Raw genomic sequence first — 20,006 nt, 5'->3', positions numbered from 1 at the left:
TGCCATGTATATTTCGAAACCTACCATGTCTCGGGTTTGAAGATTTATCCAGAAATCGACCATTTCTTTTGTATCATTTTTAGTTAAGTAAAATGAGAACTAATGCAATAACAAACAAGAAAATCTATCGCTTGTCGATAGCGACAATTTGTGAAAAACGAACGAGTAAAAAAAAAAACTGTTGCTAAAATCCTAAACATAAAAAGAACTCCAGTCTTCAATCATTCATGAAAAATGGATCCAAATTCTAATCACATGAAATCAAAAGAAACAACAAACACACTTAATCATTTAATAATAGTTTTAGATTAAAATATACTATGAATTAAGCTAAATAATTATTAGAAAGCCTCACCACATGTATTCATTCCACTTCAATTCGTAAACTCGTTTTACCAATAATATCTTCATTCAGACAATTCATATCTAAAAAATGATGAGAAATTAAATAAAACATTCGCTCATTGGATATAAAAAGGAATTACGACATAAAAATAAATAAAACATTACTTGTCGGGTCCTGGCTTGGTTTTCACTAAGAACTAAGGGAATCAAATCGCATGGTACATGTTCTTAGAAATATGGAACCGAAAATCAGATCGGGTCTTACCAAAACTTGAAAACTTTCCTATTCCCTAAATTTTTCTTAAAACCATGCTCATCCCTAAATATGGAATAAAAAATTGGATCGGGTCTTACAAGAATATGAAACTTTATCGATTCCCACAATTTTTTCTTGAAACCATGCTCATCCCTACTGAATACGTTCCCTCCTTTCATTGGCCTAGTTCGTCAATATTTTGTAATGCCTATACATGACATAAACGACAATCATATCTTGCATGATTGACGACATTTGATATTCATCAAATGTGTAATGAAATCAAATTGTGGCCAATATGATAAGATTTTCATTTGAATTGTGAAATGCCCGATCAGATAAATGCCGCTCGATTCACATAAACTCAAAAATCGTATCGAACGAATCGGAGTCGTGTCTCTCAAGTTGGTCTATTTGGTCCAAAGTCTTAAAATAGGTTCACTCCCACTCGTAACATTTATACCAAACTTGACAATAATCCAATCCCCAATAAATAGAAAAAAAAAAAATCCGTGATGCGACACTTTTGGCCCACCGCATATATCAACCTGAACATTGTTCAAAAACAGAAACTCCGGATTTACACTTTCGTCTGTCGCCCCCATTTCCTCGGACAGTCTCCCTCTTCCCCGTCACCATCCGCCATGGCAGACGGCGGAGAGGCCCTGATTAGCAGCAACAGCCGCCACAGGAGCGTCACATTCGCGCGGTGCTCCTCGCATGCGCAGGACGAGCTGCAGAGCTTCCGGTCCTACCTCCGGTGGATGTGCGTGGACCAGTCGAACGCCTGGACCGCCTGCCTCTCCTGGTCCATGTTCTTCGTCTTCGGGATCGTCGTCCCGATCGTCTCCCACTTCCTGCTCGCCTGCTCCAGCTGCGACAGCAAGCACAAGAGGCCCTTCGACGGCGTCGTCCAGCTGTCGCTCAGCAGCGTCGCGACGCTCTCCTTCGTCTGCCTGTCGCGGTTCGTGAAGAAGTACGGCCTGAGGAGGTTTCTCTTCTTCGACAAGCTTTGGGACGAGAGCGAGACGGTGAGGAAGGGCTACACTGAGCAGCTCAATGTACGTTCTCTCTATCTCTTCCCTCATGATTTCTGCGTCTGCGACGATGACGATCTTCTGGTTTGTGTTGCATTAGATTGCGAATTTTGCCTCCCTTAGCTGCGTACTGCTTTTGTGACATGCGATTAATCTTCTGATTCAATTGCCCTTGATTTACCATTGCAAACGTTAATTCGTGATTGACCAGAGGATTCGCTCTAATTTTCGAACGAGAGTAGTGATGAATTTTCACCGCTCTTCCAACGCTCGTACCTTCTGGAACGTGTTGCTAGCTAATGAATAGGTAACGACCATCAGGAGATTCTGGGCCATTGCGATGGGGTCCAAGTCCTGACGTAAAAGTTATGTATTCAGCGTTCCTGCTTTTTACTATTCTAATCGATGGGCTTCGATGTGTGACTGTAAAGTTGATTAGTATGAACTTGGATTAGTGTAGCTCCACAACAGGATTGGTGGGGACAGAGATCCATCGCCGAGAGAGGAATAGATGTTACAAGCGATGATAGGCAAGGGGATCCTGTCATCTCCCGGCAATCGAGAAGTTACCGAAAGATTCTTTCTATTAGATCAAGCTGATCACATATCAAGAAAGCAGCTTGAAAACATGTTAAAGCATAGGGACTGTCGGGTCTGGTGTCATCTGATCTGGTTCTTGCACGAGCCTGATGGCTCAATTGAGCTGCACCTTTATCACTAGACTAGAGAATCCGCACGCAGCCCGCACAGTCCAACAGTCCAGATTCTTGGATGAATGGTTAACCAAATAAGTAAACGTATAATACCGGGATCTTGTAATTCTTGTACATGATCGAAGACAAACAAAATCCGTGGCAGCTCTCCACTAAGAAGGTTGAAACTCTTCCCGTCTCTGGCAATCAGTGGAGCAAGCGCTTACAACACCACCATTTTATATATCTCAGATTCATATCAGAAGCATGTGGTGCCACCAATTAAATTGCTATAATTGATCTTTTTTGATTCTTCAATAGGAAATTCATTTATGTCAAGTCATCTGATCAAGCTTGGGATGAATAAAGAGTATAACTTGTGTTAGGTACAACGCACAAAAATTGCAGTCTTCTGCATGGACCTGAAAAATATGAACATAAGACAGTGAAATGGGGTTGGATCCCATAAAATGCGACAGAAGAGAGAATATGATAAATGATGGCTTGCAGGATTGTGAAATTTACAAGTACAATTGGCTGCACTTGATTGAATGTCTATTTTCAGTGATTTGTAAGCTCATCCATTGGTGATTTACAATCCGATGATTGTGTCATGAGTATGAGCGTAAGGTTGACCTCACATCATTATGGAAACTTGGACCATCACTTGCTTCACATGAATTGTCATGACTGTTGGAGTTAAGATCATACTTTTAGGCCTTTTCTCTCGAACAAATACAAGGAAAGGGGTCTCAGAAAGATTGATATTTGTCGTATGGTAGGTTTTTGTTAGCTATACTGTTATGACATGCTAGATTTTTGTTAGCTATAGAGTCTTACCTTACATGTTGTACAAACATGTCATCATTTATGCAGAGATCATTGAAAATCCTCTCCATATTCGTCATCCCCTGCTTTGCAGCTGAGAGTGCTTATAAAATATGGTGGTATGCCTCAGGAGCCTCTCAAATACCCTTCTTGGGGAATGTTTACCTGAGCGACACCGTCGCTTGCATCATGGAGCTCTTCTCATGGCTCTACCGCACAATGGTCATTTTCTTGGTGTGTGTACTCTTCCGTCTGATATGCTCTCTCCAGATCTTGCGACTGCAAGACTTTGCACAGATGTTTCATGTGGACTCAGATGTGGCCTCGGTCCTATCTGAGCATCTTAGGATCAGGAGACACCTTCGGATCATAAGCCATAGGTACCGTGCGTTCATAGTATGGGCTCTAGTTTTGGTCACTGGAAGCCAGTTTGCCTCCCTGCTTGTCACTACCAAGTCCACTGCAGATGTTAACATTTTCCTAGCAGGAGAATTGGCTGTAAGTTCCTCTCTCTAAACATTGAGAAATGGGGCTTCACAAACTTATTTGCATTTTTCTTGCCCATGAGGAACTCTAATTCCGAAACAAATTTGTAGATTTTCATGCCAATTCAGAAATTATTAATTTGTGATGTAATGAAATACGTTTGTGCACGAGCACCTCTCTTTCAGTACTTTCCAGCAGTAACAGCGTACTAAGTGGGGGTAACATTTGTAATTGTCCAGCTTTGCTCTATGACTCTGGTTGCTGGGCTCTTCATCTTGTTGCGCAGTGCGACCAAGATTACACATAAAGCACAGTCCGTGACATGCCTTGCGGCAAAGTGGCATGTGTGCGCAACACTCGATGATTCTTTTGAGACGAATGACGGGGAGACACCCATGGCTCAGGCTGCCCCTGTCCTAGTGTTTCCTGTAAGCAGTACAGGATCAGATAGTGACGATGCTGGTGATGAGGAAGATGACTTGGACAATAACAAGTTGATCCCAGCATATGCTTATAGTACTATAACATACCAGAAAAGACAAGCCCTTGGTAAGTCCTTTAACCCTTTTCCTTAATTCAATCAATGATTTGCTTAACCTTAACAAGAATGGAAGTGTGTTCTAGTAATGTTTTGGCGAATAGTACCAAAACGACTCTAATAACTATGAGTTGCCCAACCTTTTCTAGTAGCTGATTGCTTGGTAGTCCTTGGCATCCTGATAGGAGGAGCTAGAATTCACCTTCCATTCATGTTGAGGATGAGCTTGATTGTCGAATGAATGTAGATGTGCAGTGCAGAAATCTTCGACATTCACGATAACTGTCTGGTTTTGCACATGTACATAGTCAGCAGCTACAGAAGTGATGGTATCGGGGGACCATTATGTCCCCATTGCTACTCATCTCACTTTAGAATTCATGCTTTTGATAGATACGCAGGATATTTGTTTTGCTGACCAAGTTCCTTTCTTAATGGCAGTGACATACTTCGAGAACAACCGGGCAGGGATAACAGTGTATGGATTCACATTAGACAGGAGTACTCTGCACACCATATTTGGCATTGAGCTCTCCCTAGTGCTTTGGTTGCTTGGAAAGACCATCGGCATATCCTGAGAAATTGAGCATTCGGGGTTTAAGAGTAACTTATGCCGCGCCAGTTACAGCACAGAGCGAGACCATTGGCATAAGAAGATGAGCATTCGGGTTTTGCGGGAGCGGGAGAGAGAGAGAGAGAGAGGCTTGCATGTAAAGGCGTTCTGTTCATTTTCTTCCTACTTATTTCCGACCTGTAATATCCACCTACGTAGAGTATGATCATCTGATTACATTCTTTCCGAAATTCATATTGGGCTTCTGGTTACGCGAGTTGAGCTCAGTTGGGTGGTGATTTTCCAATGGTACCTCAAATTCCATCCCACCGGAGACTGTACGACGTTAAATTTCTGAAATTCCCACTTTGGGTTTCTGGGCGTTTGTTATTCGTGATCCATGGACCCATTCAGGCAAGCCTCATGTCGAATGGGTATTCGATTGATGCTCTTGTACTTGCTTTGGACTCAAGTTAGCTGTGAAAAAAAAATTGATCGACGAAACGACAGTGTTGGGCCGCCAAGGACCTTTTCCCCAGTGATTTCATTTTTAGGCTTAACTAGTAACTATCAATCATGATCGTTGGTGGAGATATTCAATATCATCGCAACAAACATGCTATTGCTGCTGTGTCGTGGAAAAGTTCAAGGCAGAGGTGTATTCTAATTCTTGTTATTCCAAAACCCAAATTCTCATTGTTTTTCTCGAGACTCGGTCACGCCTCTCACTCTCGCTTCTCTCACTCACGCAAGCCCACGTGTCCCTCGCGGCTCGACGCCTCTCGGTCACACCTCCCTCGGCTCTCCCTTGATTTGGGTCTCTTGCTCGTCGCCTCCCTCTCGGGGTCTCATCTTGAGACTCGACTCTCGCTTCCCTCTCTTGCTCTTGCCTCTTCTCACCAGTTCAACAATCAATCGTGACCGCAATCGCACCTTATTAAAGTAAATACATGATGCTCTAGTTTTTGGCCGTTCTTCGTACAAAGTATAGGCTAAAAATTACAGTCGAGATTTATGTGAAATACTCTTCAATTTACGATTTGTTAATGATCTCCTCTCTTGGGTCGTATTAATTGCTTTGATGTTGCGTTCAGATCTCTTCTCCGAACTGATCACTGTGTGAACAAATCTGAGAAGTACTCTTGTACTTGGTGTCTGGATTGATTGTCGTTCAGCATAAACGTTTAGTTATCTCATTGGAACTTTCGACTTGTGACACTCCAATCCACAGCCGAGACCTTACTTGATTCATGTTAAATTGCTTGTGTACATGTTGAGTTTGATTCTGGCTAGCTTTTGTTAGTCTTTCATTCATATGAATATGTATATTATCTGATATAAAAAGCATATGAAAATCTGCTCTAAGAAATGTGGCGTGTTCCAGTAAGTCATTTAGATGTCTTTCGTGGGTTGTGCTTGCTGGCCGTGGATGGAATTAAGAGAGGTCTTATTGAAATGTCGTTGGCTCCTGAGCCCACTCGACGATCAGATTGGTTGGTCTAGTTCTAAGGTGGGTCTAGGATCAAGTCGGTGGATTCTCAATTCCACAAGCGATTCAAGGGTGAGAATCTATTCACTTTGAAACCGATTACCCCATAATTCAAAGAATGTAGTATCGGCTATCACTCGATTTGTACGAATTGAAACGACAATGTCTTCCTCGAGGAGTGTAGAACCGATCTTGAAACCCGAGATGAGATGTTCCGGATTTCAGAATATGCATGATATGTTTCAAGTTTCAAAAATTAAAAAATCGATTTCAAATGGAACGTGGATCGACATTTACTATTTTCTTCTTTTCATCAAAAAGTCGTCCGTCCCTCCATCCATGACACGATGATCCTATATGAAAGCCTTAAAAGAAAACCTATTTCTTATTTCTACTAATTATTTTCTCCTTAACATTTGAAAATGAGAAGATTTTAATCCTAAGATTAGGATTCCGAGGGAATATATATATATATATATATATATATATATATATATATATATATATATATAGGTATTTTTGGTGAATTGAAAGTAGAATTTGGGAATTTTAAATGTGAAAAACAGAACCGTCCGCCAGCCGACTCAATTATCCCTCTAGTCTCGCGAGGGCTGACTGCTCGCGCCGCCTCTCTTTGAGCGGGACTGGGAGCGAGGGAGGCTTTGAGTGAAACTGGCTCTGCTTCGAACAGAGGCCATCGCAGAGCAGGGAAAATGCTGCCGCAGAGGATGAAGAAGGCCATCGCCGACAACCCGAAGAAGGTCGCTAACCTGATCGACCTCGTGAATCTGCCTTCGACCGTGCGCGAGTTCGTGGGTCAGTCCCAAATCTCCCGTCTCGGCTGCTTCATGCGCGTCTGGTCTTACATCAAGTCCAACAACCTCCAGGTTAGCCGGAGCACATACTAGTGTTAATTCGGAGGGTGGACGGCTTTCGGAACGAGTCTCTCTGGTTTATATGCGGATTCGTGCAGTGAATTGTCAGTTCGGAATTGGATTTGGGTCTGTTCGTTTTAGGGTTTTGTGCAGTAGTGAATTGGGTGGTGAATTTGCTATCTTGGGGAACTGATTGATGAACATTGAAGTATTGGGAAACGAATGATCGGCTTTGTGAGTAGTTTTGGTTATGGCAGTAGCGTCCGTGAATTGATCTTAATGAAGTTTAGCTATACTTGATAGTTCTCCTTTTTTTGGGCGAAACTATTGCTTGTGAGCAAATGGTCATTGGTGACCGACTACGGGCAAGAAAATGTTTTCTGGGATCATGCAATTTGCGCATGTGCAGCTTCTTCGCACTGCTTGAACGTTCAGAGAAACTACGTGTCAATTGTTCTGATGAAATTGCCGCTAGTTTGTGCTGCTGAGTGAAATGTCATTGAGTGAGGTGGTCGTCTTATCTGTTTTTGGGGTCCTGCTTCAATTGAGCAAACAGTTGATTATTGCTTCACTTTCACGAGTTGTTCTGCATTGCTTATCTGAAATAGGCGTCGTTTGTTTCTCGGGGCAGGATCCTAACAACAAGAATGTGGTGAACTGTGACGAGAAGTTGAAAAGGATATTGTTAGGCAAGCCACAAGTTGAACTCACTGAGCTTCCAGCCTTGATCAAATTGCACTTTCCGAAAGAGCCCAAATGAGTCCTCGAGGTTTATTCTAAAGATCCATATTGATGCCGTGTATAATCAATCGGCTCCTCTGTGGGCATTTTCCATTTCATTTTGTCACTGCTATTTATGCATGCATGATGAAGTGGCTATCTCTTTCATGTGGCTTGAGTTTGAGCATCTGGAAACTGAAGTTCCCTCACAATTGGGTGGAACTTTTGTTTTTATAGCTTAGCTTTACTGAATATAATGGCCCAGTGCAGAAATGTGCTCTTTGAAGAGGTGGTTTTTGTGTCTCTGCAAAGATTCTCATATATTTGTTATGAACCTCCTCGTTAAGTCTCTACTACCTATTACTTGGGATTTACAAAAAAAGATAAGTATAAAGCTGCAATGTGCACAGGGTTCGAAATCTTTGTTATGCTAGATCCTGCAATTTAGTCAATTATAGTAGCAATGACTAAAAGGAAAGCAATTAGCGAGAAACTTCTCTAGTCTATTTGTGAGGGAACATCTTGGGCTTTAGGGGGGACAAAACAAATAGAAGTTGAGTTTAATAGGTGAAAGCAGGAATGCATTACAGATTCAACTCTGAATATTTTCCAAGCTTAATCATAGCTATGTCTCCTGATGAACATTGTGTGCCTAGAATCAACCAGTATGATGAATTGCATATGCACTGGATGGGTTCTAGGAACATAGTGATGTCATTCAACCTTAAATGAGCATGTAGATGCATTGATATATCTGAGCAACTTATCTAGAGGAATCGATGACTTTGGTGTAATCAACCTTCCTTGTGATGGCTCTCTTACTGCAAATTGCATGTTTGCGGTAGCGACATGGACCCACTCGGTGTGTGAAGCATAGTGAATCCATCTTCTTTCCATGATGTGTGGTGACAATCTGGGCTGATTTTAAAGCAGACATTTACGTGAGAAGGATTGATTTGATGATGTCGCTGAGCATCGTTGGCCATGGGAGGAAGTCAACTGGCAGGCTGTTTTTTTCTTGTTAAATGGTCTTGATGGAGCTTTAGAGTCGGCCTTTTTTGGAAATACAGATTGAGTATCTCTTATCAATCCGTTAATTTTTGGGTATTGCGTCCATCAAAAGCATCAATTTGGTTGGTACAAGTGGAATGGGAATCTTCTAAGGTTTATCTCTGTATCTACGCCAATCTGGTGAAATTTTGTGTTTTGACTCATTCAGCCAGTATGATTACCTTTCCTCTTGATGTGTTACGAAGCTCTGCCATCTTTGCGACTGTTGTGATTATATTTCAGAATCTTTGAGCCAAGTCCATGACATCACAATTCCAAATCTAAACAGTTCATGACGTTTACCATTCATGAGGGGATCATGTTGGCATGCAATGTCGGACCTGGATATTTGATCATCAACTCGATCCTTGATCGTGCAATTAGCATGGAATACATGCAAGAACTGGGGAAAACTTGTAAGGAATGAAGTTTGTGTCAGAATGAGTTTGGGGTCTCACATTCTACATTTGGGTTCATTATCAGGTTCCAATAGAAAGCGAAATCGAACGAAGTGGATTTATGTTCCGAAATTCCAAGGGTTTGATCCAACTTGCGGGTGCAATTGAATCCCTTATTTGTTTGTTTTTTTTTTGTTTTCTTTTGTATAATTAATTTCACTAGCGAAGCCAAATCTAGATCCATCTATTTAATTCCAACGGGATCCTCCTGGCCCTTGTTCAGCCAATGAATAGACAAAAAGCTATCAATTTTGAATTTTGTTAAGTATTAGTTCAACACGTGTTACCCAAATAAGTAGGTAAAGACAATCATCTTCAATATTTTGACTTTTCTAGACCAGATGTGAAGTGAAAATTTAATCTTTCTCTGCTAATTCAATTTAACAGGCCTAACACGACCTCCACGAAAATCTGACATTAACCGTGCCTTTTTCATTTTTCAGTTTTTTGAAAAAATTTATTACTGGGGTGGTTTAATTTCTTTTTTAAGGTGGGAAACCTCAAGAATTTTCAGAAGATACAAGTATTAGACACAATGATGCGAGTATCGTATTTTCATAGTTTCTCGAACGTCCAAGAAGTGGTCATTTGATCTATTTTTCTTTGGCCTTCCACAACGCAAAGAGGACGACAGCGTTTCGCATGAAGAACATTTTGATTTTCAGTAGTTTTTTTCCTTAAACACTCCATTGCATGTTGTCCAAGCACGTTCGCTCCTCTCAAAACCCCACCGCTCGTTCCCTAGGAAGCTCTCAGGTTCCTGAATTTGGTCCTTGCAATGCTGCTGTCGAGGATTCTATCACGCACTTCGCGGAGCGCGAGCCGGACGGCCTGCCTCCTGTCTTCTCCCCCCAAAGCGCATCACACGCCGCTCATCTCCGGTCAGTGTGGCGCGCTGGCGTACGGTTCTCCGAACAAGGTACTGGAGAACTCATCCGCGTCTGCACCTATTGTGGTTATTGCCTTGTTGGGTTTTTGAGCACTATGATATGGGACTCCATCAGCTCGCAAGGCTAAACAAATGATCGACTTCTTTGTGTGCTTTATGTCAATCGAGGTGGGTTTGGTTGAGCTCAAGCAGTGCATTACCAACAGAGTTCAAGGCTGTCGTGGTTGAGTTGAGCATTGGGCATTTATATTGCCAGTTTGGTCGAGTGATGTAATAATTGTCTCGATCGTCCTTGTGTCTATTAATTGGTGAAGATCGTACCTTTAGATGGGTGGCATTCTCAGCGTCTGTTTCAAGAACTGGTATTGTGCCCTTGTGCAATCATTCAATGTCCTCTATATTGCTCTGCCAGAGAAAAAAAGAAAAAGAAACGATGGGTCTTATAGGATTCCCCGGAAATAGTTTGATTTCTCCTTTAGTGACATCAATTTTCAGCTACCTGTCATTTTTTTTTTTTTTTGGTAAGGGTCATTTTTTCGAGTTTGTTTAACATGTAATCTTGGCTCCATCAGGTGGTGCCCTCAAATCAGTTCACCATCCATGCTACTCCATTTCGGCAGTATGGAATCTCGTCATCCGCTTCTCCTGAGCATACAGAGAGGGTTTCAAACTGTGAGGTCAGGAAAGCAAGTGGAAATGCTGAAAATTCGAATCCATCAGGAGATAGGAGTGCTGGAGAGTCGAGGGTGTCCGGCGAAACAGAAGCATCAGGTACCAGATTAGAGGCGGCTTCTGAACCTAATAAGACGAGGAGAGAAGCTGCAAAACAGACGGCCTTTTCGGATTCGGAATCGGAGGGTGAGAAGGAACTATCTATGGACGACTTGGCAAAACTCGTGGCAGAGCAGGAAGAACTTCTGAAGTCGAAGCACAAAGAGATTATGAAAATGCATGATATTGGACGGAACCAGGCGGGAAGCTGAGAATTCCAAGAAATACGCCGTACAAGTATGGTACACATGGTCATTGCTCTTTACTTCATGTTTCGCTACTTTTATCATAAAAGGTACTCAACAAGTTTCATTTGGAATTTTTTCCAGGATTTCACTGAAAGTTTAGTGGATGTTGCAGACAACTTGGAGAGAGCATCCTCAGTTGTCAAGAAAAGCTTCTCTAAGATTGACACAGAGGAGGGTGACGGAGCGGTGCCTCTCCTAAAAACTCTTCTGGAAGGTGTTGAAATGACGGAGAAGCAGCTTGTTGAGGTAGGCTTTTCTTTCTTTTCGAGGTTCTTCAACCCAAAGCATCCAACTTGCACATATTCCAGGCTTCTATGTGATTTATCCAAAAAGAGTGCCACATGTCAGTATCTTTGTCCACCAAGGAGGAGAGAACCCTTTCATCTATAATTGTTTATCTTTCCTTCATGCTAAGATCTTGTTATGGAGCAGTTTAATTGATCTCTACGTAATGCAATTGCTACTTCACTACCTAACATGATGCATGCTACTTCCACAGCAGTTTCAGGTTTATATGTGTCGCTGAGGTTCACATATTTTTTCTTCCAGGTATTTAACAAACACGGCATCAAACTACAAATGAGCCGTTTGATCCACATAGGCATATCGCAGTATTCCAGGTGCCAGACAGTTTTAACAGCCCAGGCACTGTTGAGGCAGTGCTAAAGGTACACTTTTAACTGCATTTCTCTCTTTTCATGTAGTGTTACTTCTAACCAGAATACTACTTTCAGCAATTTTTTCCTGGATTTTGCATTTCTTTCTGCTCTGTGCCCCTTCCCCTGCCCCAAATCCACCCATTGCATGTGCATCTCGCAGACATACAGGCTGAAACAGGGGGAAGAAAAGGTAGAAGGTTCGTAGAAGGGAACGAAAAGACAAGTAAAAGATGATTATTTTTCCCGTCTGTTTGTTTCGAATGAAAGAAAAAGTATGATGTCTTGTGAACTATAATTTTATGGCATTATATAACTGGTTTCAGTTATTTCGCTGAAAGGAGAAGCAAATGAGACGTCATTTCTTAGCTTTCCTAATCTTATGTGATGACCTACTCCAGATTCTGGAATAATGAGCAAAAACCTGGAATTTGTTATGAAAGGTTTCGGAGTTGACGTAGAAAGACCCTGACAACCTCAAAACCCAGTTGACTACGTCAAGTTTAATTTGCAATAAATTAAGCCTGTGTTCAGAAACTGAGTTGCAAGCTTAATTTGGTCAATGCTGCAGTAGTAATCACCGCATTTTGTCATTAGCATCTTTGGTGGACTGTGTAGTCTGGGCTTCCATATCCTAAGATGCCTGGATTCTATCTGAATTTAGAATACAAAGCTCAACCGTGGTTTTGGCAATGATTATGCAATCATCATTGCAAATGCATAATTATGTCCGAATATATTTGAATTCCTCCCAGTTTCAGTTTCAACAGTCTCAAGCAGTCTCCAGAGGGCACAGGTGTGGCCAGACTTAGCTTATCATCTTTAAAGTGTCCATATTTCACACTGAGGTAGCTTCTTTCTAGGCCTAGACTCTCCTGTTCTTGGTTGGGGCTGAATCAGTTTTTCCTCATGTTTCGTAGTAGTAAACTGTATTGTAGTGTAGGGATTATGCAGGAGACACTAATCATTGCCTTGAGCCTAGAATTGGTTGTGTAATATGGCTCTGTTCCATCATTATCTGGTTAGGTTGGCCAAGCAGTTATTCAGATTTTCATGTTGGGAAGGTTTGGTCTTAAATATGGGGATGAAGCTGAAGTGAGACTCAGCTCGGCCAACTTGCTGTTTTAATTTTGATATATCTTCTTGCACTGTGCTGCAGGCTGGTTACATGCTCTACGACCGAGTTCTTCGTCCTGCAGAGGTCCCTGTGACTCGAGAAGGGTCGTTGTCAGACTGCTTTAACGTGTCCATATTTCACACCTAGGTAGCTTCGTTCTAAGCATAGACTCTCCTGTTCTTGGATGAGGCTGAATCAGTTTTTCCTCGTGTTTCGCCGTAGTGCCTGGATGGATTGTTGTTCACTATAGACGCTTAGTTATCTCATTTGAACATCTGACTTGTGACACTATAATCCACGGCCGACCTTACTTGATTCATGTTAAATTGCTTGTACATATGTTCCCTTTGATTTTGACCGGCTTTTGTTAGTCTTTTAATCATATGAAGATATGTAGTATCTGATATATATATATATGAAAATCTGCCATCAGAAATGTCGCATGTTCCAAAAGTCATTGAGATGTCTTTCGTGGGTTGTGTTTGTTGGCAGCGAAAGGAACTGAGGGAGGTCTCATTGAAATGTATAGGTTCCTAGGCCAGTTGAGGATCAATTCTAGGGTGGATCTAGGACCAGGTTGGTTGATTCTTAGTTTCACAAACGGGGAACCCTTAGGGTGGAAATCGACCTACTTTGGAATCAATTATCCCTGATTCAAGGGATTAGTATCGGCTATCGCTATATTGTATGTATCGCTACAGCAATGTCTTCCTTCCTACTGATTGACACAAAAAACCTCTAATTTGCAAAGAATTGGTCATTTTTCTTACAAAGAGGGTTTCTCTTGTACTCTCTACTCATTTTGCTACCTTATTTACTACCCTTGTTCCTTCCTTCTCTTTACTATTTTTTTCTTCAAATTGTAAGCCCTTTGTATTCGACAAGTCCTTTTTGTTTTGGTAGTGATATTTTGCGGTTTTTCCCCAAGTCCCCCAACTTCTTTCTCTTGGAAAAAAAATTTGTCTACCGAACCTTCGAGGGTCATACATAAAGCCCCAAATTTCTAGGGATGATGATAGTTTTAAGGTAGAATCGAAAATCGAATAACTAGTTCGGTTCCAAGTTTCAATATATACAGAGTAGATTTCAAATTTTAAAAGGAAACCCATTCCGACGAGTATATTTTAAGTTCTAGGTACTTGGCACATGGATCCTGGAATTAGAATAATTCTTTATCCTTTTCATGTTTTATGTGTTCGTGCGATCTTGTGATATTTCATGCGCTCGTTGATGAGTACGTAATTTGAAATCACTAGTCTAAGCTTCCATTTTCGACAATATTCACGAATGAGACTTCCACTTTATTAATGTTTCATATTCTTCATCTAAATATGAGATTTTTTTCAATTCATTATAGCGGTAAATGATATTCATTAGAAATGATGATTCACTTCATTTAATTAAGAGTACATGTGAAACTTGGGTAGACTTTGAAATTGATCTTATAACCTGTGATAGGACATGTTTCAAGTTCCAAAATATACAAGGTAAGTTAAACCGGTTTACCCCGAAGCCGCTCATATTTCCTCCCTTAAAATAGATGTGTCGTTAGATAGTTTCGTTGCCGGTGTATGCACACTTGGTGTCGCTCATATCTAATGGCTTCACCTTCACGCTAGGTTTACCCCGAATTGACACAACAGTATGTTTAGAACTTTTTAAAAATATATATATTTCTTACTTCTACTGATTATTTTCTCTTTCAATATTGAAAATGAGAAGATTTTAATCCTAACTTTAGGATTCTGAGGAAAAAACTATGTTTAAGGTATTTTTTGTGAATTAAAAGTAGAATTTTGAGAATTTTAAATGTGAAAAACAGACCCGTCCCGCGAGCCGACTCAATTACCTCTCTAGTCTCGCGAGGGCTAACTGCTCGCGCCGCCTCTCTTTGAGCGGGAAACTGTTTCTGGTTCGAAGAAAGGCCATCACAGAGCAGGGAAAATGTTGCCGCAGAGGATGAAGAAGGCCATCGCCGACAACCCGAAGAAGCTCGCTAACCTGATCGACCTCGCGAATCTGCCGTCGACCGTGCGCGAGTTTGTGGGTCAGTCCCAGATCTCCCGCCTCGGCCGCTTCGTGCGCGTCTGGTCTTGCATCATGTCCAACAACATCCAGGTCAGACGCTCCCGTAGATAGCGGTCTACGTTAGCCGAAGCACATAGTAGGGATAATTCGGCATGTGGACGGCTTTCGGAACGAGTTCCTCAGGCTTATATGCGGATTCGTGCGGTGAATTGTCAGTTTGGAATTGGGTTTGGCTCTGTTCGTTTAAAAGGATATTGTTAGGCAAAGCCACAAGTCGAACTCGCCGAGCTTCCGGGTTTGATCAAAACTGCACTTTCCGAAAGAGCCCAAATGAGTCCATGAGGTTTATTCTGAAGATCCATATCGATCCCGTGTGCAGTCAATCGGCTCCTCTGTGGGCATTTGCCATTTCATTCTGTCGCTGCAATTTATGTATGCATGATGAAGTGGCTATCTTTTCCATGTGGCTTGAGTTTGATCATCTGGAAACTGAAGTTCCCTCACAATTGGGGGCAACTTTTGTTCTTATAGCTTAGCTTTACTGAATATGATGGCCCAGTTCAGTTCAGAAACGTGGCCTTTGAAGAGGTGGCTTTTGTGTCTCTGCAGTGATTCCCATCATCCCATGTATTTGCTACGGGCCTTCTTGTTAAGTCTGTGCTAGTCAGAAACTTCTCTGGTCTAGTTGTTGGGGAACATCTTGGGCTTTAGAGAGGACAAAACAAATGAGATTTTTGAGTTTAATAGGCGAAAGCGGAAATGCATTACGGATTCAACTACGAATATTTTCCAAGCTTTAATCATAGCTATTTCTCCTGATGAACATTGTGTGCCCAGAATCGATCAGCATGATGTATCGCATATGCACCAGATGGGTTCTCGGAACATAGCGATGTCATTCAACTTTAAATTGTGCATGCAGATGCATCGACATATCTGAGCAACTTGTCTAGAGGAATCGACGACTTTAGTGTAATCAACCTTCCTTGTGATGGCTCTCTTACTGCAAATTGCATGTTCGTGACAGTGACATGGACCCAGTTCGTGTGTGAATCATAGCGAATCCATCTTTGTTCAATGATGTGTGGTGACAATATAGGCTGATTTTAAAGCAGACATTCACGTGAGAAGGATTGATTGGATGGTGTCACTGAGCATTGTTGGCCATGGGAGGAAGTCAACTTGTAGGTTGTTTTTTTTTTCTTGTTAAATGGTCTCGGTGGAGCTTTAGACTTAACTTTTTCTTTGTTGGCTATACAGATTGAGGATCTCTTATCAATCCGTTACTTTTTCGATATTGCGTCCATCAGAAGCATCTTTGCCGATTTGACTGCTCCAAGTGAAGATGGGAAATCTTCTACGGATGGTCGATTTTGAGCGAAGAAGGTGTATGTCTGTATCTGCTCAACTCGTGCCATTCTGGTGGCATTTTGCGTCTGGCTTATTCAACCAGTATGATTATCTTTTCCCCTGAATTGTTACGATAATGCTCGACCAATTCGCGGAAGATTTCCCATCTTCACATGAAGCTCGGCCATCTTTCTGAGTGTTGTGGTTGCAATTCAGAATCTTTTCAAGGTTCGCCAATTTTTTAGCCAAGTCGTGGTATTACAATTTCAATTCTAAACGGTTCATGAAGTTTACCGCTTACGAAGAGATCATGTCGACATGTAATATGGGACAAGTCTGTGGCTCACCCGGATGTTTGATCATCAACTTGATCCTTGATCGTGCAATTAGCATATGAATTCATGCACGAAATGGATTGGGGTGGATCCTCCCATTTTACGTTTGGGTTCATTATCGGGTCCAAATAGAAAGCGAAATAGAACCAAGGTAGATTTATGTTCCGAAATTCCAAGTGATAGGTCCACCTTGCGGGTGCAATTGAATCCCGTATTTGTTCTTTTTTTTTTTCTGTTATAAATAATTTCACTAGCCAAGCCAAATACAGAGCTCAGATTTACCAAATAAATAGGTAAAGAGTCTAAAGAACATCATCTTCAGCATTTTGACTTTTCTAGACAATATGCGAACTGAAGCTGTTGTGGCATATTCAATCTTTCTTTGTTAATTTAATTCAACATGTCAACTTGAAGATTATGCTCTGGGTTAACTTCTTAATGGATCCGTTCCTACATTAACAAAATATGAACTAACTTCTTTAAAAAAAAAAAAAAAAAAACCCAAAGGTAATGGTTCTGGCATTCTGCGATTAAATCAACGGCAGGGCGGGTACATGTTGAGATGGAAAATGTGAAAAATGTGATTATCTGGGGCATTAACTCACCCGTACAACACATAACTGCGTGATTGACGTGGCAGTGTTGAAGTGATGAGTTGATCCTGACCGGTGGGGCCGGATGCCACGTGTCCATCTCTGAATGGTTTATTTAAAACACCACCTGGCAACATCTTCTACTTTCTGTTTATGAAGAATAGGAAATGTTTTTTTTGGGAGATCACACTTCAAAACCCCGAGAGGGAGTATCGTTTGCGTGCCGCAGTGACCAAGTTTTCAGCTTTCTCCTTCGTCTCGCTCTCGCGTCAAGCTCACCTTGTCTTCTTCTTCTTCTTCTCGGAGGATCAAATTCACACCTTGTGCAGGAAAATCCTTTCTGCAGAAGAACACGAAATCGTACCCTTCTGATCACCCTTCTCCCTCTGCAAACAAACAGACATCTCTCCGTATCCTCTTCCTCTAGCAATCGTCAAGCCCCCAAACGATAGAGAGCCAATGGCATTCAGTCAAGACTTTTTTCAAGATCTCGTCGAAACTCTCTGCGTCGAATTGGTCAAAAGAGGGTATTATCATCGATCCATGCAAGTCATAAAAGCTGGGGTTTGATGGGAAACTGGAAATCGTACAATTCATGAGGAAAGAAGAAAAAGAGAAAGCATACAAACGTTGTGTTTAATGGGTGAAAGCAGGAATGCATTGCAGATTCAACACTGAATGTTCTCCCAAGCTTAATCCATAGCTTCTGTCTCCTGTCCTGTGTGCCCAGAATAGGCCACTATGATGGACTGCATATGCACCAGATGGGTTATAGGAACATAGTGACGTCATCCAACCTTAAATGTGCATGTAAATGCATCTTGTACGAATGGTCGATTTTGAGCGAAGAAGGTTTATGTTTGTACCTGCTTGGCACATGCATTCTAGTGGCATTTCGTGTTTGGCTCATTCAGCCAGTATAATTAGCTTTTCTCCTAAAGTGCTATGATAAAGCTCGACCGATATTAACATGTTTGTGAATATTGTGGTTATAATTCACAGGTTCACTAATTTGTGAGCCAAGTCCGTGATATGACAATCCCAAATCTAAGCAGGACGTTTACCATCGAGATCTTGTTTACATTCAATATGGGACGAATCAGTGCCTCTCCTTTATGATTGATCTCCAATTGAATCCCTTAGTTGTTCTTCTTTGTTATAAATAATTTCACTAGCCAAGCCAAATCCATAGTTTAGTGTTTTCTCATTTTAATGACCTTCAACCGTCACTGTCCATATATTTAGTTCCAACGGGACGCTCCTGGCCCTTGTTTAGACAATGAGTAGACAAAAAAAAAAAACTATCAATTTTGATTAACAAAATAAATAGGTAAAGAGTATAAAGACCATCATCTTCAATAATTTGACTTTTCTGGACAATATGTGAACTGAAGTTGTTGTGGCAAATTCAATCTTGCCTTACTAATTTAATTTAACAGGTCTAACGCGATCTCCCCGAAAATCTGTTACAAATCGTGCCTTTTCCTTTCTTTCACTTTTTCGAAAAGTTTCATAATTCGGGTTGATTTAATTTTTTTTTTTTTTTTTGTAAGGGTGGGAAACCTAAAACAGTTTCAGAAGATATAAGATATTAGACACAATGGTGCGACTATTGCGTAATTTGAGTTTTGGTGGAAAAAGTCAGTTTGTTATATTATAGAAGAGAAAAAGGTTCGGGTTAGGCCTTGGTTTATCCAAGTGGCCGTTTGATCTTGATCTACTTTTCTTTGTCCTTCCACGACGCAAAGAAAACGACGACGTTTCGCTTGAATAACACTACTATAACAGTTTGCTGTCCAGTAGGTTTATCTTCCTTAAACCCTCCATTTTCTTGTTGCCCAAGCATGTTCGCTCCTCTCCAAAACCCCCCACCCTCTCAACCTCCATTGGTCGTGTTCTCTAGCAAGTTCTCAGCTTCCCGAATTTCTCCTTCAATCGGAGCCAGCAAAATGCTGCTGTCGAGGATTCTGTCCCGCTCTTCCCGGAGCGCGAGCCGCACCGCCTCCCTCCTGCCTTCTCCTCCCCAAGCGCATCACCCGCCGCTCGTCTCCTGTCAGTGTCGCGCGCTTGCGTACGGTTCTCCGGGCAAGGTACTCCATAACTCATCCGCGTCTGCAGTTTTTAATGGTCTTCTAGTTTTAGTTCTTCGTGTGGCTTCTTCGGTTTCTTTTTAGGGTTTAGGGTTTAGCCTCCCTCTTGGACTTACTGGTTGGATTCTTATTGATTTGGAGTTGCGGTTTATAAGTGGCTACAGTACAAACCTATTGGTTATTTCCTTACTGGGTTTGAGCATAATGATATGAGACTCCATCAGCTCGCAAAGGCCAAACAAATGATCGACTTCTCGTGTGCTTTATGTTAGTCAAGATGTGTTTAGTTGAGCTCAAGCAGTGCCTTATCAACAGAGCTCAAGGCTGTCGAGGTTGAGTTGAGAAATGGTTATTTATTTTGTTTGTTGGGGCCGAGTGATGTAATGGCTGTCTCGACTAAGGTTCGGTTATCGTCCTTGTGTCTGTCTGTTAATTGGTGAAGATCGTACCATTAGATGGATGGCATTCTCAGCATCTGTTTCATGAACTGGTATTGTGCCCTTGGGCAATCATTCAATGTCCTCTACATTGCTCTGTCAGAGATAAGAAAGAAAAGAATGAATGGATCTTCTAGGATTCCCCAGAAATAGTTTGAATTCTTC

The 20,006-nt window shown here is 41.5% G+C and overlaps 2 protein-coding genes and 1 pseudogene across 7 annotated transcripts; all 3 read left to right on the top strand.

Moving 5' to 3' along the window:
- The first annotated feature begins 1,033 nt into the window (after positions 1 to 1,033).
- LOC115750004 lies at positions 1,034 to 5,022 on the top strand. Its single transcript, XM_030687087.2, has 4 exons — positions 1,034 to 1,662; positions 3,207 to 3,656; positions 3,884 to 4,193; positions 4,624 to 5,022. Exons 1-4 carry the CDS (start codon positions 1,117 to 1,119, stop codon positions 4,758 to 4,760), a joined length of 1,443 nt encoding a protein of 480 aa, XP_030542947.1. The 5' UTR covers positions 1,034 to 1,116; the 3' UTR covers positions 4,761 to 5,022.
- A 1,787-nt stretch (positions 5,023 to 6,809) lies between these two features.
- LOC115749981 (upstream activation factor subunit UAF30) lies at positions 6,810 to 16,395 on the top strand. Of its 6 annotated transcripts, none has more exons than XM_048274394.1 (3): positions 6,810 to 7,111; positions 7,731 to 7,868; positions 16,382 to 16,395. In XM_048274394.1, the coding sequence occupies exons 1-2, from the start codon at positions 6,938 to 6,940 to the stop codon at positions 7,857 to 7,859; spliced, it is 303 nt and encodes a 100-aa protein (XP_048130351.1). In that variant the 5' UTR covers positions 6,810 to 6,937; the 3' UTR covers positions 7,860 to 7,868; positions 16,382 to 16,395. The 6 variants fall into 6 exon arrangements, with proteins under 6 accessions (XP_048130351.1, XP_048130350.1, XP_048130349.1 ...); XM_048274393.1 differs by lacking the exon at positions 16,382 to 16,395 and adding an exon at positions 8,697 to 8,911; XM_048274392.1 differs by lacking the exon at positions 16,382 to 16,395 and adding an exon at positions 8,692 to 8,911.
- The window catches only part of LOC115749948, a 37,701-nt pseudogene continuing 27,706 nt past the window's right edge, over positions 10,012 to 20,006 (top strand).

The sequence above is a fragment of the Rhodamnia argentea genome, chromosome 2, assembly GCF_020921035.1.
Source record: "Rhodamnia argentea isolate NSW1041297 chromosome 2, ASM2092103v1, whole genome shotgun sequence".
Taxonomy (NCBI): Eukaryota; Viridiplantae; Streptophyta; class Magnoliopsida; order Myrtales; family Myrtaceae; genus Rhodamnia; species Rhodamnia argentea.
The sequence above is the reverse complement of the archived record's forward strand: the minus strand, read 5'-3'. Positions and strand labels throughout refer to the sequence as shown.

Excerpts from the sequence above, each read along its gene's own strand:
- LOC115750004 (XM_030687087.2), top strand. The coding sequence starts at position 1,117 with ATGCGACACTTTTGGCCCACCGCATATATCAACCTGAACATTGTTCAA. Across the intron at positions 1,663-3,206 it reads GCTACACTGAGCAGCTCAAT|AGATCATTGAAAATCCTCTC; the intron begins GTACGTTCTCTC and ends TCATTTATGCAG. Across the intron at positions 4,194-4,623 it reads CCAGAAAAGACAAGCCCTTG|TGACATACTTCGAGAACAAC; the intron begins GTAAGTCCTTTA and ends TCTTAATGGCAG.
- LOC115749981 (XM_048274394.1), top strand. The coding sequence starts at position 6,938 with ATGCTGCCGCAGAGGATGAAGAAGGCCATCGCCGACAACCCGAAGAAG. Across the intron at positions 7,112-7,730 it reads TCAAGTCCAACAACCTCCAG|GATCCTAACAACAAGAATGT; the intron begins GTTAGCCGGAGC and ends TTCTCGGGGCAG.